Genomic DNA, 16,223 nt, shown 5'->3' on the forward strand with positions numbered 1-16,223 from the left:
CAAATGCCTGACAGTGCGCACTCCGCTCCACTCCTCTCATCCAGTGTCCTGCAGATACTCATCAGGAGTGTCAGGACACAGCAAGGTTAGTGGCCGCTGGAATACACACACACACACACACACACACACACACACACACACACACACAGGACAGCCACCCCCCCCCCCCTCGGGGTGATGAATGGAGGCTAAGATGCCCGTGTGTCTGGTGTGTGTGCATATCTCTGTCCACTGCTCGAGTGAAAAGGTGAGTCGTGAATAAGGAGCTTGTGTGCTCTATGTGTGTGTTTGACACAGAGAGGAAACACACAAGCTAACCCAATTCCCCAAATATTGAATTGCCCTCTGGTAGAAGTGGTTATAATTCATTGTTTGGGCTGCTGTCGTCTCTGAAATGCTGGCACAATGACCCCGGTGCGAGGGCAACTGTGTGTATGCGTTGTAAGTACCTGTGCGGGCATGCGCACCCTATTCCCACAAGACCTCGCTAACGGGCGAATGCAACGCTAGCGCCCTAGCTGTTAGACGCAGGGAGTGCCGCATTACTAAGAATATTCCTGCATGGAATTTCTCCTGACGTTTTGACTATAAAAGGACAGCAAAACGCTGACTGCAAGGAGAAAGCAATGTCAAGGAGAAAAGGGTATTGGTATTTCAGATCCTCTTGACTGAGAGAGCGAGAGAGTGAGAATGGGAGGGAGGGAGAGAGCGGTGGCAAGAGAAGGAGGGGCTGAGAAGAGTCTAAGGAGAGAGAGTCGAGCGACAGAACAGAGGGAGTTATTCCTGTCCCAGAAGCCTTTGTTTTGCGAGTACATGTGAATTGTGTATGTGAGCAAGCTGCCTCCTGACCAGCAGTGAGCCTTAACTGTTTGCACCCCCCTTGTTCCACTCAATCCCCCCTCACTCCCCCCTTCTTCATCTCTCTCTCTCTCTCTCTCTCTCTCTCTCTCTCTCTCTCTCTCTCTTGCTAGGGTCAGCTGCTGGGCCTTTGTTCCAGAGGCATTGTGGGGGATTATCCAGTGTGGCCGTTCATTCGCTCGGCTGTCCGGTAAATGGGGCCAATCGCGTGGCTCACAATCCTTCATACATTTTTCATAGGGCTTTTTAACAACTTCTCAGCAGAGCCCAAAATTAAAGGACAGATGTACAAAGAGGGGAGGAGGGAAGGAGGAGAGAGCCAGGGGGGAAAAAAGAGTATAGAGTGAGGGATGGAGGGTTGTGTGCGTGTGGAATGATGACTGGAAAAGGCCAACAAGGTGACTGAGAGTTCATCTACACTATGCCAGCTAAATTTGAAAACACACCTTTTTTTGATTTTGGTCCACATTACGCTAGCGTTTTTCTCATCTGAAAACAGAGCTTTGGGGCAGACAAATCTGAAAACGCCATCTTTTTGCGTTTTTTTCAATGTGGAAATAGAAGCTTTTGGAAATTGATGACGTAAGCCTGCTCAGTCATGTTCAGCGGCTAACAGATAACTGCCTGTCACCTCTAACTTTCTCTGTGATCACTCATTTTAAATGTTAATATAGACAATCACACGGTACAGGTGCATTTATGTTTATTTTACTTCACAATCATGGCATAGTGATTTGACCAGTGTCTCTGTGCAGTAGCGCAGGACACCCTGTACAATTGATAAAGTCGTACGACATAAGTAATAAGTGGTTTATTTCTGAGAGAAGGTGCAAGAAAGACAGAGAGGATTGGTGTGTGTGTGTGTGTGTGTGTGTGTGTGTGTGTGTGTGTGTGTGTGTGTGTGTGTGTGTGTGTGTGTGCGGGGGGTCCAAAAAAAACAAAAGCTTTCATGAAAAGGGATATTATTGTGGCTCTACCCCTGTGTAACACAATATGAAAGGAGGAAGAGAGGAGGAGGGGAAAATGGAGAAAAGAATCAGCTATACTACACACACGCTTCCCTAACCTTTGCATCATGCTGTGTGTTGGTTAAATACCAATCAGGGAGGAAGGATGAAAGAAAGAGAGAGAAATAAAGAAAGAAGAGGGACTTCTCTGACAAGAGGCAGCGATGAGGCAGTTAATCACTCTCATTCACTGACTCCCTCGCTCTTCCCCACAACTCTCTCCCCCATTCTCTCCACCTCTCTCCATCTCCCTCTCTCGTGACAGGTTGCTTTGAGACAGAAGGATAAGCTCTTTTTCAGAGAGAGGGAATCGGATTTCCTGCTTTTTGATGAGATAATAAAATATGACAGAGGACAATAGGAGCCTGTGGACGGCTTGCTGGGAGCTGTTCACTCCAACAGCGGCCCCTGTCTTAAGACTGCTTAGACAAACGTTTAAAAAGGTAGCCAGAGGCCCAAGCCCTCGAATAAAGGCTACTGTTACACACACACTGTGCGCAAGTGGCAAGTGTGTGTGTGTGTGTGTGTGTGTGTGTGTTTGTCTTTGCATGTGTTTTTCGGTAAAGCCTGAGAAATCTCTTCTCTCTCGATGACTCAGGGTTGAGCTGTTTGTTTGGCTAACGTGTTTCTCCCCTTTGCTTTTCGGAACTGTCAGGAGATGTATTGCACCTTCTATTTGCACAGCGCTGGCCAAACAAGACGAGACCCTGGAAGATAAGGCTGTGTGTGTAAGTGAGTGTGTGCGCTAGTGAGCTGTAGCCTTGAAGGATGAAATGCAGGGACACCACATAAGCCCCCACTGCCAGCCAGGTTAATTCCTAACCCCAACTCAGCCTGGGAATACCAACACTTCCCATGCTTTTTGGTCATTGTTTGTATGTGTGTGTGTGTGTGTGTGTGTGTGTGTGTGTGTGTGTGTGTGTGTGTGTGTGTGTGTGTGTGTGTGTGTGTGTGAAACCGGGAATTTATAGATTTTATAATGCACTCAATGCCATAGATGGGGTCGTCTGCCATTGACATATAATATGTTTCTTTGCAGTGTATCTTAAGAATATTGTCACTTCTGCTGACAGCGAAACATATGTTTCAAAACAAGAGTTGAAACTGAAGTTGAGCAGGCCTGTGACATTTCAGTGAGTCAAGCCAGAGCTTCCCGAACCTCTAACACACACACTCACACTGCCCGTGACTCACGTATCTGCTCTGATCAATAATCTACAAAGGCCTTGATAAGCCCTTGGCCCACACTGTCACTTTAGGCAAACACAACCCATGTCCCCTTTCTTCCTTCTCCCCACTGTGCTTCTCCCCAACCCCCTCTCCCGCTGATAAGACTGTGCCATGGCTGAAGAGTCCAACCAACTAGCGAAGAAAAGAACAGGCAGAGTCGCAGTGGATCCTTCCGATCATTTCCTTCCCAAGTGCTTAATTTCTTCATTTTCAAAACCTTTCACTTTTTCTAAATTCCTCTCAGATTCTCAAATCTCTTATCCATGAAGTGTGCTCTTTTCTTTTTGCTTAGGCAACTACTGGGACGGGAAACGGGCCTCAAAGCTGAGCAAACACCAGCCACCCTCACTCCACTGATAGCCTTGAAAACATGGAGCCTTGAGGGGCTGTTGTGTGTACATGTATGTGTGTGTGTGTGTGTGTGTGTGTGTGTGTGTGTGTGTGTGTGTGTGTGTGTGTGTGTCCCCTGCTGTCTGATGTGTGTACGTAAGTGAGCATGATCACTAGCGTCACATGGGCTCTTCTCAAGGTGCACCTCCACCGGGGAGTCAAGGATAGGACAGGGTCAAAGACACTGATGAAGTCACTCTCCTATCCCATCTTACTTGCTCCTCCCTCCATCTTTACTTCAACCTCAAACAACCCCCCCCCAACCCACACACACACACACACACACACACACACACACACACACACACACACACACACTGCAAATTCATATCATATTAGGGCCTCTTATGATATGTCTTTCCTCCTCTCTTGCCATCCCCTCTCTTTGCCTTGCTTTATAGAAATTGGGTGTTGTGTTGAGGGTGCTAGCTTTATATCAAACCAAGCAACAGACGGAAAATGAATTGCAAACAGCAGGGGAAGCCAGAAATCACAGTTGAAGTCCTTGTTTAGAGACTTAAAAATTCATCGTCTGAGCTTGTATGGCAGACACAGGCAGAGAGAAAGCATTCCAAACGAAGGGGGGTCACAGAGTGCTGTATAGGGGCCTCTGGAGGTCAGGAAGTCAACCTGGCTCAGAGAGACCGAGAGAGCAGGAGGCAGCAGGAAAAGAAAGGAGCAAGGGAGTCTGGAAGATAGGAACAGGACATCTGGAGAGGAGGAGAACAGAGGGAGGGAGGGAGAGGAAGAATAGAAGGGTAGGAGGAAGGAGGGTGTGTGTGGGCGGACAAACAATAAAGGATGGAGAGCAAGGAGCTGCAGCGAAGGAGGGAGGATGGATAGAAGGAGAAAGGAAGGAAGGGTAAGTGAGGGAACAAGATGGCAGGAGAAGAAAGACAAATAATAAAGTGCAGATTGGATGGAAGGAGGGAGAGTTTGGTATCAGCAGGGGAAATGGGAAGTGTGTGTGTGTGTGTGTGTGTGTGTGTGTGTGTGTGTGTGTGTGTGTGTGTGTGTGTGTGTTTGAATGGGGGAGTTGCTTTGACACATCTGCAGCTCTGATGCACGCCCTGGTCATTTTGGCATGAGTCCCTTTGCCACGCTTCATTAGTCTCACACACACACACGCGCACGCACGCATGCATGCACACACACACACACACACACACACACACACACACACACACACACACACACACACACACACACACACACACACACAGAGACCAAAATGGTCCAGAAATAATGACATAATCAGCAGCTGTGCCACAGAGCAGGCTGCCCCTCACAAGGTGACCAGGGACAGAAGGAGGGAGGAGAGGGGAAAAGAAGGGAGGAGGAGGAAGAGGGGGGAGAACTGGTGGAAAAGCAGCAAGGAGAGAGAATCAAGTGATGGACAAGCACAGTGAGACGATGTTTGTGTGAGCAGGTGAGAAAAGGATAGGGGGGGATCATGTAGTTCTTCATATTTAAGTGATTTCTTGCTACCCCTGGTGTTCCCAGGCTTAACACACAGCTCTGGTCATTTAATCAGTGCACAGAATAAAGTGGCTTATTCTCACATACACACATACATATGCACATACACACACACACACACACACACACACACACACACACACACACGGTGAAGAAAAGACCTGTCAGGCTATGTCAAACGGGGGCCCTCAATAGCCCCCGGCTATTCACTGAGAAGCAGATGATCCCACTCTCTGTTCTTTTCTTTCCCTAACTCTTCCAACTAAGAGAACTAAAAAGCCAAGACAAGTCGCAAATTATGCTCATGGCACAGCAAAGTCCGGGGTAATATCTGAAGATCTGTTAATTATTTTGCCATAGAGACCATCAGAGGTGCAGTGAACGCACTAGTGTTGTTACCAGTCTTACTTTAAAGGGTTGGTTCACTCCACCAAACACATTTCTCACTAAATTCTTGTGGTACCAGCCCTTTAGATTGTTTAGATAGTTTGATTTTATTTGCTCTAGTTTTACTACAGAACAATGTCAACTACTATCTACTAGTATCATCATCACCAGTATACTTTTTTTTATAATTTAAAAAAAAATGATTTGGGTAAATCAACCTTTCAAGCGTATTAGCATCACAAAGGTATTACTTCTCCCAGTCCCAGACTTTAGTTTAGTAAAATAACAACACAAGTTTGAATGAGAATCTGTGTATCATATATTCTTGGTGAATGTCTCAGTCTGTATCTATAATCATCTATCAAATCTGTGATTCAGTTCACGTTGAACATGATAAATATGAACATAAGACGGCGCATCCCCTCAGCTCATCATTACTGTCTTAATTGTACCATCTCTGTAGAAACAGAAGCTGTTGTGTTTGCTGGCTCTGGTGGGAAAAGCAGGTGCAAAAGCACATATACGCTGCATGATTGCATACAAGGACAGTGTGTACTCTACTTATTATGTGTTGCTGTATGTGACAAATGTAATGTGCACGCATGGTAAATGCACATGTAAGGGAGTTTGGTGTATTTCAACCTTTTCTCAGTGAGAGCGATAGAGATTAGGGAAATTACAGTAGATACTGTAGATAAGAGGGGGAGAGAGTGGGTTAGGGGTGGTGTGTGTGTGTGTGTGTGTGTGTGTGTGTGTGTGTGTGTGTGTGTGTAGTTGACATAAACCCACTGGCAAATTGTATTGGTTGTATTTTTGGCAGCTCTGAACTTAAATCTATACAGCAAGCTTTTCATCTCTCTCCCTCTATCTTCTGCCTCTTTTTGTCTTCAATCGCTCTTTAAAGAGAACCCTAGAGCCTTTTACAGAAAACACCACACCTGTGTGCAAGTGTGTGTTTTTAGGTACGTATGTATGTTTATACACGTTTGTATCTGTTTCTGTGCCTGTGCATCCAGTGCAACGGCCGTGACCTTTTCACCTCAAATTCCCTGCGGTCGAACCCCGGTCAAAGACGCACCCCACGCACACCGTGCCCTACGTGGTGATAAAACCAAAAAAACAACAGGAATGAAGGAGTGCAAAACAGGGAGGGGAAAAGCAGGAGGAGGAGGAGGAGGAGGAGGAGAAAACAGACATTAGCCTCTCTGGGTGGAGAACAAATGGAGCCCCGAGAGGGACGTGAAGAGGAGGAACGAGGGAGTGAAGGGGGAAGGAGAGGTGAAGCACACAATGCTATGGGGCACGGCGGTTGGACAGACAGCATCTGCTCTCAGCTCTCTGTGGCTCTGGTAATGGATGGAGAGTTGGAGAGAAACTGAGAGAGCGGGAAGGAGGGAGATGGAGAGACAGCGGTAGGAAAAGCTGGAAAATAAGAGGAAGAAAGAGAGGATAATAGAGGGAAAAGGCAGAGGCCGCATGCGAGGGAGGAATAGAGATGGGTGAGGGAACAAGAGTGAAAAAGTCAAACTTTAGAAACTTTTCTTTTATTATTTTGTCACTTTGGATGAAAAAACAAGTGTGTGTCTGTGAAAGGGCGTTATCAATTCAAATGGAGGGATGACAGACGGATAGACAGACAAAAGAGGAAGAGGGACAAAAGGAGTGAGACATCTTTCCAATAGGAGAAAGAGCAGCTGATAAGGGAGGACACACGATACCCGCGTGTGTGCGGACAAAGACTTCTCACCGTTTTTCGCCGCTACCTCCTTCTCACATAGAGATCATAGGGACGTCCTCTTTTAAATGCCGAGGTGTGTGTGTCCTCTGTGGGAGGAGTGGTCACTGACAGAGGAAACTTGGCCTAGTCTGTTTTATGGAAATCTGAGAGTTTCCCAGAGCCATCATAAAACTGCCTCTCTATCAGACCCCACCTCTCTCTCCCTCTCTCTAGCCCATTACCAGGTCACACACATTCCTGTCTTATAAAAGATGATGTGTGTTGTCATTGGGGGTTCAAAGACAGACAGAGGGGGCTATGGAGTAAAAAGAAAAGGACACTAAGCGAGAGTTTTCACTTGAATCCTCACATGAAAGCGCTGCTCGCTCAAAGTCAAGGCTTTGGGAGGCAGGGTGTGTTTCGGAAGACTTTGATGGCGATGGACAGAGCGAATGAGAAGTGGAGAAGAAAGAGAAGAAGAGAGGGGATCAGGAGGAGGGCTCAGAAAAGAGGAAAGTAGAGCCGGGGTCTAGGTAATTAACGGCAAGCTCTTTAATTACCGCTGGTGTTCATTGTGCCAGAAGGAATGTGACAATTATGCCATTAAAACTTCCTAATGGGGGGAAAAAGCGAGGGAGATGAAGGGGGGATAACGGAAGACATGCAATAGAGGAGGATGAAAGAATGAAAGGAGAGAGGCAACAGAAGGAAGAGAGAACGACGAGAGGGAGTGAGGGAGGAGGGATATGAAAGGAAAAAGGGAAACAATCGCGACAAAAGAGGAGCTGGGAGGGAGATGGGAGCGTATTAGGCCAGCACAGTGACAGAGCAGATTAGCATCAAACAAGAAAGGCCATAGACGTGTGTGTGTGTGTGTGTGTGTGTGTGTGTGTGTGTGTGTGTGTGTGTGTGTGTGTGCGTGCGTGCGTGCGTGTCTGCGTGTGTGTGATCACTGAAACAGAGGATATATTCATTCCAAAGACGCCACCAAGGTGGACGGAACTTTGATGATGCAGAATCTGACAAAGGGAAAACTCAGTGTTTGTGTTTGTGTGTGTGTGTGTGTGTGTGTGTGTGTGTGTGTGTGTGTGTGTGTGTGTGTGTGTGCGCTTGCTGAATCTGCGTAGGCTCCTGTTTCAAGTGGTGGTGCAAGCAGGTAGGGGAGGAAGGTGAGAAGGAGGAGGAGGAGGAGGTGGAGGAGAAAGGGGAGAGATCCACAGAAAAGGGCCTTGGGGGCATCCTGATACACATCCAGTACATTTCCATCTCCACATTACCTCTATGACTCACACACACACGAACACACACGCACGCATGCACGCACACACACACACACACACACACACACACACACACACACACACGACAGAACATCATAACAAATGTGTCCGTGCACATATATAACACACAAAAACACACCATTTCCACACCAACATAAAAAAAACACACCCACGCACCGGCACTCACACATGGTCACACTCACAAATAACACCTACACACACACACCAAAAAGCTACACACAAACACTTACACGCAGAGTCTTCGTGCTCACCAAGGCGGTTGGTTTGTCAGGGGGGTTAGAATTTGCATGGCTGGGCAAATTTTCCTTGTGCTAAACTCTAATCAGCTCCTGTATCTCTCAGACACCTGCCCAGCAAAAAAAAAAACCTTAATATGCAAAACACCTTCCCTCCCTCCTCTACTACTGCAGCTCCTCGGCCAACAGAAGACTTATTCACCTGGCCTCTCACTCTTTTCCTCTAGGTCTGTCTTCTTGCAAATTTTCACATTTATGTATGCAAATAGGCTGTTCCCCTTAAGCCTGTTTTAACAGTAGCTTCCTGGTGCCATGAGAAGAATGATAGTTTTGTCTGAGATGTGACAGGGAATTTGTCTGAGGGAAAAGATGGCACGTTACGTGTGCTTAGGCAAGTGCTGCAGTTTTTGTAGGGTGTCTTCCTAGAGGTTGTTTTGTCAATTATTTTTCTGTGATCAGTTATGTGAGTCACGCAAACCTGTCTAAGAATCTTATGGATCTATTTCTCTGAAGTTAAACACAGTGTCAGTCAAAGATATATACTGTACTTGTCATTACGTGTCATCCAGTTTACATTTTGCCCAACTGCTCTGCAATACAACCCACATTTTTAACACTGACTTATTTTTTAAGCACAAAGTAAACCTGCGCTGAATGAAAGTCAAACAAATATGTTTTGCTTATTGTTTCTTCTCCTCAATGTTTGTCTGTGGAGAATGATGCATGTGTATGTTTGACACTAGAAGTCTGCTGAAGGGAGAAAGTTTCGTGTGAGTTTCCATGCTCACTAAAATTATCTGACTCAAACACATATAAGTACAAGTTTGACAAGATAGTCAGTTGTGGTCCACAATGTAACTTGTGATGTGGAAACTCCAGTGCACATATGCTGATGGACTTTTCAGTGAAGCGGGAGACCACCTGTGTCCAGCAATAAACAATATTTGCATATTCATAGATTCTGGATTATTGATAGGTATAATTTTAAGTAATTGAACTTTTTTTGTGGAAAATAATTTGAGTATTTATATATAAGTCTTAGAACATGTCTTATCTTCTGTTCTGTCAAACAACACAGGGCCAATATCAAGGACATATCTATAAGAATCAAGTTTGTGAAGCTGCATTTTTGAAATATTATTTACTTCTATTTCCTGTTGTGGGTGTCAGGTAATTTACCATAAGCAGAGCATAATTTGATATGAAAACAGAAACAAGCCTCTAAAGGAAAATACGCCCTGATTCCAGGATCAGGAAAAATAAAACCTAAATGGTAAGAACAAAAACATACAGTGTTGATACTGTGCTGTGCTTTTACCATTGGTGGTGTAGAAATATGAACTTTGCTGCACATATTGAAGGTGAGTGTAAATGAGTGTAAATGCAGGGCTAGGTGAAGGGTCACTGTCTTCTTGATTTAAACATATTTCCCTGTCACTAAACAAATAATTCAGTCATGATCAGTCACGAGCAGCTGAACAGAAGAAATAGTGTTATTTTTCTTTGTGCTTTGCTCTGATGGACTTTGGGCTTATTAAGACATCATATATACAAGTGCCTCTGCCTGCCAGAGTCTTTCAAAGCCTCCCTCAAGAGGGCTGAAGATGGATGTGGGGAAGTGTGTGTGCGAGTGTGTGTGTTTGGGTGCACGCAGAGGAGCCCCAGTGGACAAATAACGGACAGAGAGAGATAGACGTAAACAGAGAGAAAGAGAGTGAAGCACTTTAAATGTGAGCGCTGCAAAACTCCCACTGCTCGCAAGGGCACTTCTCTCCTGCACGTCATCTCTCTTTCCCCCCTCTCTCCTTCTACCCTTCTTTCTCCCCTTCCCATTCCCCTCGATTCCCTTTCCCCCTTCATCGCTTTCTCCTTTGTCTCCGAGCTCTCACCCTCTATCCCCTATCTATCCATCTCCCTCTTCCCCCTCCCCCCCCTCTTTCTCTCCCCTTCCTCTCACTAAAACAGTAGGACGCTTAACCTTGATAACAGTGAGATTTCCCCCCCCCCTCAAAGTGACACAGACCCACACACACACACACACGCATACACACACACAGGAGAAGTGCTTTGCCAGCATGCCAGGCCGGTCCAAGGGACGGCTGTACCCTTCGAGGTGAACAGGACACTGGGAAATGCAGCAACAACAAAACACTCACACACATACACTCACTCTCTCAGACACACACAAACCCATATCACTCCAGGTCCTTCTTAACACAAGCCTTTTAAAGGTCTATTGTCAGCCGATATTGAGAGAGCAAAGACAATCCTGAAACACACACACATTTACACACGCACACATGCGCACACTTGCACACACACACACACACACACACACACACACACACACACACACACACACACACACACACACAGTGGCAAAAGGGGAAGTGTGAAAACATGAAACATATTGTGAAGTTGCCTGCTGAGAATTTATGATTATAATACACTGGAATACACATAAACATCTCACCATAGATAGGTAAATGAGGATGGGGAAGTAAAATGCAGCTTCTCAAAAAGAAACACACACACACACACACACACAAAGATCCACTGAGGGGAAATTAACAGTGAGGAAGAGGTAAAACCAGCGGTAAGGTTTCTTCCTCATTGGATGAGAGTTCCTCAAGTCTTTAGGCCTGAAACCTGTGATGCACGCTTTAGAAAATTTTTTTTTCATATTATTGCTGTCCTGTGAAAATCATGTAGCTCCACATTTAGTAATTTTGAATATTTCAGGTAAACTGAAGGATTAAGTTGAAAGCAAAAAACGTTTTCACAGGACGATATACATTATATAGTAGTATAGTGTGCGGCAGGATGTATAAGAGACTTAAACTCAGCATTGAGAACAGTCACAGCGGTGTCAGAGAGGACACAGTGAGAGGGTGTCACACTACCCAACTGTATCACAAGGTATCAGGTGAAATTCAACGTTTTTCGATATGGACCGCATCAGTTCTCTGCTCCTCCTCTCACATACAATGATTCTTTTTCTGCTAAACAGTTGAAAGTGTTGGTGTTTACCTCAAAGTCATTGGCCTTGTTGTAGTGCATGTTGAGGGCTCGGAAGAGCTCGCTGTCACGGCTGACGCCCAACTCCTCAACTCCAGTGACTCCATCGTTGATGGCCTGGCGGGCAAACTTCTCCATCTGGATGTAGTAGAACTCCCTGAAGTTGCTGAACCACTTGATCAGCTGGGAGGTGATGCAGCGATTAAACTGGAACAAGAGATGAGGAGGAGTTAGCACTGCTTAGGTTGTCAGTATTGTTGTAAAGAAGAGATATAAATGGGATCTGTAAATATTATTTATGCAAGCAGTGTAGAGAAGAGACTGTCATGTCAAAAGCTTATTAAGCCACTGGATTGGAGAAGAAGTGTAAGGATGACAGTGTGTTATTTCACACCAGGGAGTTGAGATGTGAGGTGATAACTTAAAAGACTGTGAAGTAGCCGAGAGAGAACGATAAAAGACAAGAGCAAGAAACAGGTCGTGGAGGGAGGGAAGATAATAGAGACATTAAGTAAGACAGCGAGAACGGGTTGGGGGAATTGGGGGTGGGGGGGTGAGAGTGTGTGTGGTTCATCCTCCCCACTGGGAGCAGACCTCCCCCCTATCATAACCCTGAGAGTGGAGAAAGAGGGGGGCCGAGACCGCAAACACATAATTGACCAGAAAAACGATTAAGTCATCATCTGAAGCGCCCTGGCCCGCAGGGGGCTCAAACATGTACTTAACCCCGTTCACCAATTACACCCTGATTCTCTTCCCCTCTCCGCACCTCTAAGACAGAAAAAAATGAGAAAAAAGAGAAAAATAAAAGAAATAGAAAGAGAGGGAAAGGCAGAGACGATAAGCGCTGCAGAGAAGGCTATGGCTATCTGATCTGTGCCACTCGACTGGATTCAATAGGGCGAGGTAAACCTATTAAGAGCCTCGGCTGGTCCCGGCTCTTTTTCCGCCTGGTCTCAACAGTGAAAACACACTGTCTAAACATCCAAACTCCTAGATAAGGACCTCAGGGGCTCAGGGTAGCTGCCTAGCTCTGTCACCCTAACATGCTCCACTGAAAGCTCTGATCAAACCCCAGACGTCTTTCCTCAGTGACGCCCAGAAATTAAAGCTCATGAATTCAAAATTATAGCCTGTGATACCTTGATACCCCACACCCTTCGTCCACACGCACGCACGCACAGGCCTTCACTCCTCCCTCCCCTCTGCTCTTTTTGTGGTGCTGGAAGAATGGAGGGACAAAACGCTACTAAACGCTGAGCGGACTGCTCGCTGGGGAGGCAGAGCGGTTTTGACATGGAGATTAGGCTCTGGCTATTGTTCGACAACACACAGACACACACAAACATGCACACACTCTCTTCACGATCTGGGATGGCAGTCAAACACACGCAAGCACATGAAGATGGGTGGGCAAGGCAACAGAACAGAAAGACAGACAGAAAAGTTGGCGAATCAGGAGCCGCGAAAAAGCTGGACCAAGGTAGGACGGTGCTAAAGGAGAGGGGCCATGCCTTTCTGGAATGATCAGCAGATGACATAATGGCGGAATAGAAAAGAATAAGTCCGCTTGACATTGTTTGACAGGGGTTTGGGAGAGTGTATGGGGGTGGGGGAGGAGGGGTAGTCCTAAAGTGCAGGGTGAGCATAAATGGGAAAATGAGGGAGAGAGGGAGGAGAAGAGGACGGGTGCAGGTCAGCGCCGTCGGACAATGGCGTATTGCTGGTGGAGTGGGGGATGGAGGGGGCAGAGGGTCGGAACGTGAGCAGTCAGCAAGCTGGGGTCGTGACATCGCAGTGTCAAACAAACAAACTACTGACACTTACAAATACATCGGCTGCATGGGGCTATTCTTAAACACACACAATGTAGCAGACAATCGGAGGTGACAGAGCACAAAAACACTATTTAATTCAAGTTTTCAGTGTAATGTGAACATTTCCCCGTGTGTAAGATCAGAACAAGTCTGATTGGGTCTGAGTCTGAGACATTGTGAATTGGCGTCGATCTATGCAAGCATATGTGTGTATATGCATCTGAGCGTGTGCGAGATTGAGCGCTACATACTGAGATTAAAGTCAGTGAAAGAGTTGCCATCGCTCATGCAGGAGACCTTTGGTGTCACTGCAGCCGAGTGACGGATAGATTTGTCATTTGGACAAGGATTACTTTATTATACAGACAGCTCAGGAGAAGATGTATTAGGGCTGTGGCTCAATCACAGCACAGAGAACACAAAAAATACAATATGTGCATGCAGGTAAATACACTAAATTACATTATATCTGCATCAGCTGCACCCAACACACTCAAGGACTCAATTCTGGCAAGTCCCCCTGCAGCTTCCAGCAGTCTTGGATCATTAGGTTGCTGGTGGGGGACAGAGACCCCCTGATAGCGGCTAAAGATGAGTGTGTTAAGTGCAAAAGGAGGGAATTGGTTCAAAGGAGCACATCACTGCAGCTCCTTAATCAGAGCTGGCAGGGGTCAGCCAGCACAGACATGAGATGCAGCGAGAAAAATGTGTGTCAGTGTTTGAGTATATAAGTGTATGTGTGTGTGTGTGTGTGTGTGTGTGTGTGTGTGTGTGTGTGTGTGTGTGTGGCTGAGAGGCAGATGAGAGAAAGACAGCGAGAGCATGTTTCTCACACTCACACTCAAGAGCCTGTGAAAGGTCAGCGCTTAGTGCTAACAGCACAAGATAGAAAGTGGCACACACACACACACACACACACACACACACACACACACACACACACACACACACACACACACACACACATATGTTCTGCTCAAGCACAGGCGCATACTTAAGTCCAGAATAGGAAAACACTCAAGTATCCTTGGTCTAAACTATATTAGTCGCCTGCCAAAAGTATTCAGGCACTTTGACCGTCAGTCCCAAACTTCTGCACACACATCCACTAATTTATTAATATGTAGAATGAAATTGGATTTTATAGTTCTGTCTTTTGATTTAGGATGAAAATATTTAGCTGAAAAGCATCTGGATGAAAAGCCAAAGTGTGTCTCTCGCCAACACTTTTCTCGGACATAGTGGTCAGCAATGGAGCAGAAAGCACACAGATGACCTCAGCGTGCTAGGCTACATTCAGAACAACCGGAGAGGAGAGCAGAAAGGCAGAGAAGCCTGTACGGGCCTCTCTCTCTCTCTCTCTTTCTCCCTCTCTCTCTCTCTCGTAAGCCCCTTCACAGTCATCAGGGCTTTCCAACGTTTCCTGTTTTCGCAGGGGTGAATTGTGGGAGATAATCTCCGGCTGCCTATTGGCTGACTGCACACAAAAAGCGGCCCTGGAAAGCAGGCTTTTGTTACTGCGGCGACTCAAATCCAGCGGCTGGCTTTTCTTTCTCCCCGGCCCCGCCGAGGCACACATACCATGCCACACCATCAGCGAAAAAAAAAAGAAAAGAGAAGGAATGACATATAGAAAAGGAAAAACCCTCCTGACCTCCACTACTCCATAGCACATGACTGGCCCAAATACTGAAGCTTGTCACTAAAGGAGAAATAGATAAAGAAAGCAAGGTGTGTGTGTGTGTGTGTGTGTGTGTGTGTGTGTGTCAGCTTGTGTTTGCTAAAAATGAGGAATGTATATTTACAATACATGAAGGTCCAAACAGTTTATAAATAAATACAGCTCACACTGGATCTCTTTACAAAAGGCAAATACTTTTGCTGACTTTATTAATTGACTGAATATCTTTATTTAATCTGTGCATTAATCTGTTATAATGACTCATCCTTGATCAAAACAATATCTGCAATCATAATGAGACGTCTAAAAGCTAGTGTGATGATACTATAGCCTGTCATTAGCAACACTAACAATGGAATTTTGACACATCTGTCAAAACATTTCATAAACACCAAAAGTAAAAAAAAGTCACAATAGTCTTAAAAGGAGCTTAATCAAGGGGAACAACAGCTACAGCGTCCCCCAGTTGTCAGGGCAACCCACTTCCCACGTTCATTAGATTCTTAACAGTCAAGACCTGATTAGCCGAGACCTGATTAGCCTTTAAGACTTTTGTCGGAGGACAGCCACTCGCTAAGAGGCTGTGCTGGCTGCATCTAATTAAATAGTCAATAGTCTCATTCCCATACATGAATACTAATTTACAGCTTAAGTACAATGCCCTCTACTGAAAACAAAAAACAACTAATGTGACTCATAATCCCCTTAACTATCTTTACCTTGTTTAAGTATCTGATGAGGCCATTCATGAAGAGGCCACCAAGAAGAGGCCTCCTCCCTGTGAGTGATTAGTCAGTGAAACTATGTGGTTCAAATCAATTGTTGCAGCAATAGTTAAATAGCAAATCAACGTCAAATCACTGGGATGCTTTTAATATTGAGGAGTTTTGTAACAAATCAGCATTTACAGGTACTACTGAATTACTTTTCAACCAGACCAATGATGTGTTGAGAGAAAGTCATGGTTGGTGGCAACAGCATCCAAGAGGGGGCAGCTGGGAAAAAGGGGACCTTTATCTGCTGATTTGAATAAGATGGCCTGGATATGTCACAGTGTTTATCCCTCCGTATGGTCCGAGAGGGGAGCACACACACAAAACAA

General features: G+C 45.7%; 1 protein-coding gene across 3 annotated transcripts in view; it reads right to left on the minus strand.

Moving 5' to 3' along the window:
• Window positions 1-16,223, minus strand: part of LOC144533188 (prospero homeobox protein 1-like) — a 33,442-nt gene that overhangs the window by 5,527 nt on the left and 11,692 nt on the right. For all 3 annotated transcript variants that reach the window (XM_078274395.1, XM_078274394.1, XM_078274393.1), the window contains exon 4: window positions 11,636-11,830. In XM_078274395.1, coding sequence (XP_078130521.1) covers window positions 11,636-11,830 — 195 coding nt within the window. The remainder of the gene's footprint in view (window positions 1-11,635; window positions 11,831-16,223) is intronic.

The sequence above is a fragment of the Sander vitreus genome, chromosome 18 (assembly GCF_031162955.1).
Source record: "Sander vitreus isolate 19-12246 chromosome 18, sanVit1, whole genome shotgun sequence".
In the NCBI taxonomy this organism is placed as follows: domain Eukaryota; kingdom Metazoa; phylum Chordata; class Actinopteri; order Perciformes; family Percidae; genus Sander; species Sander vitreus.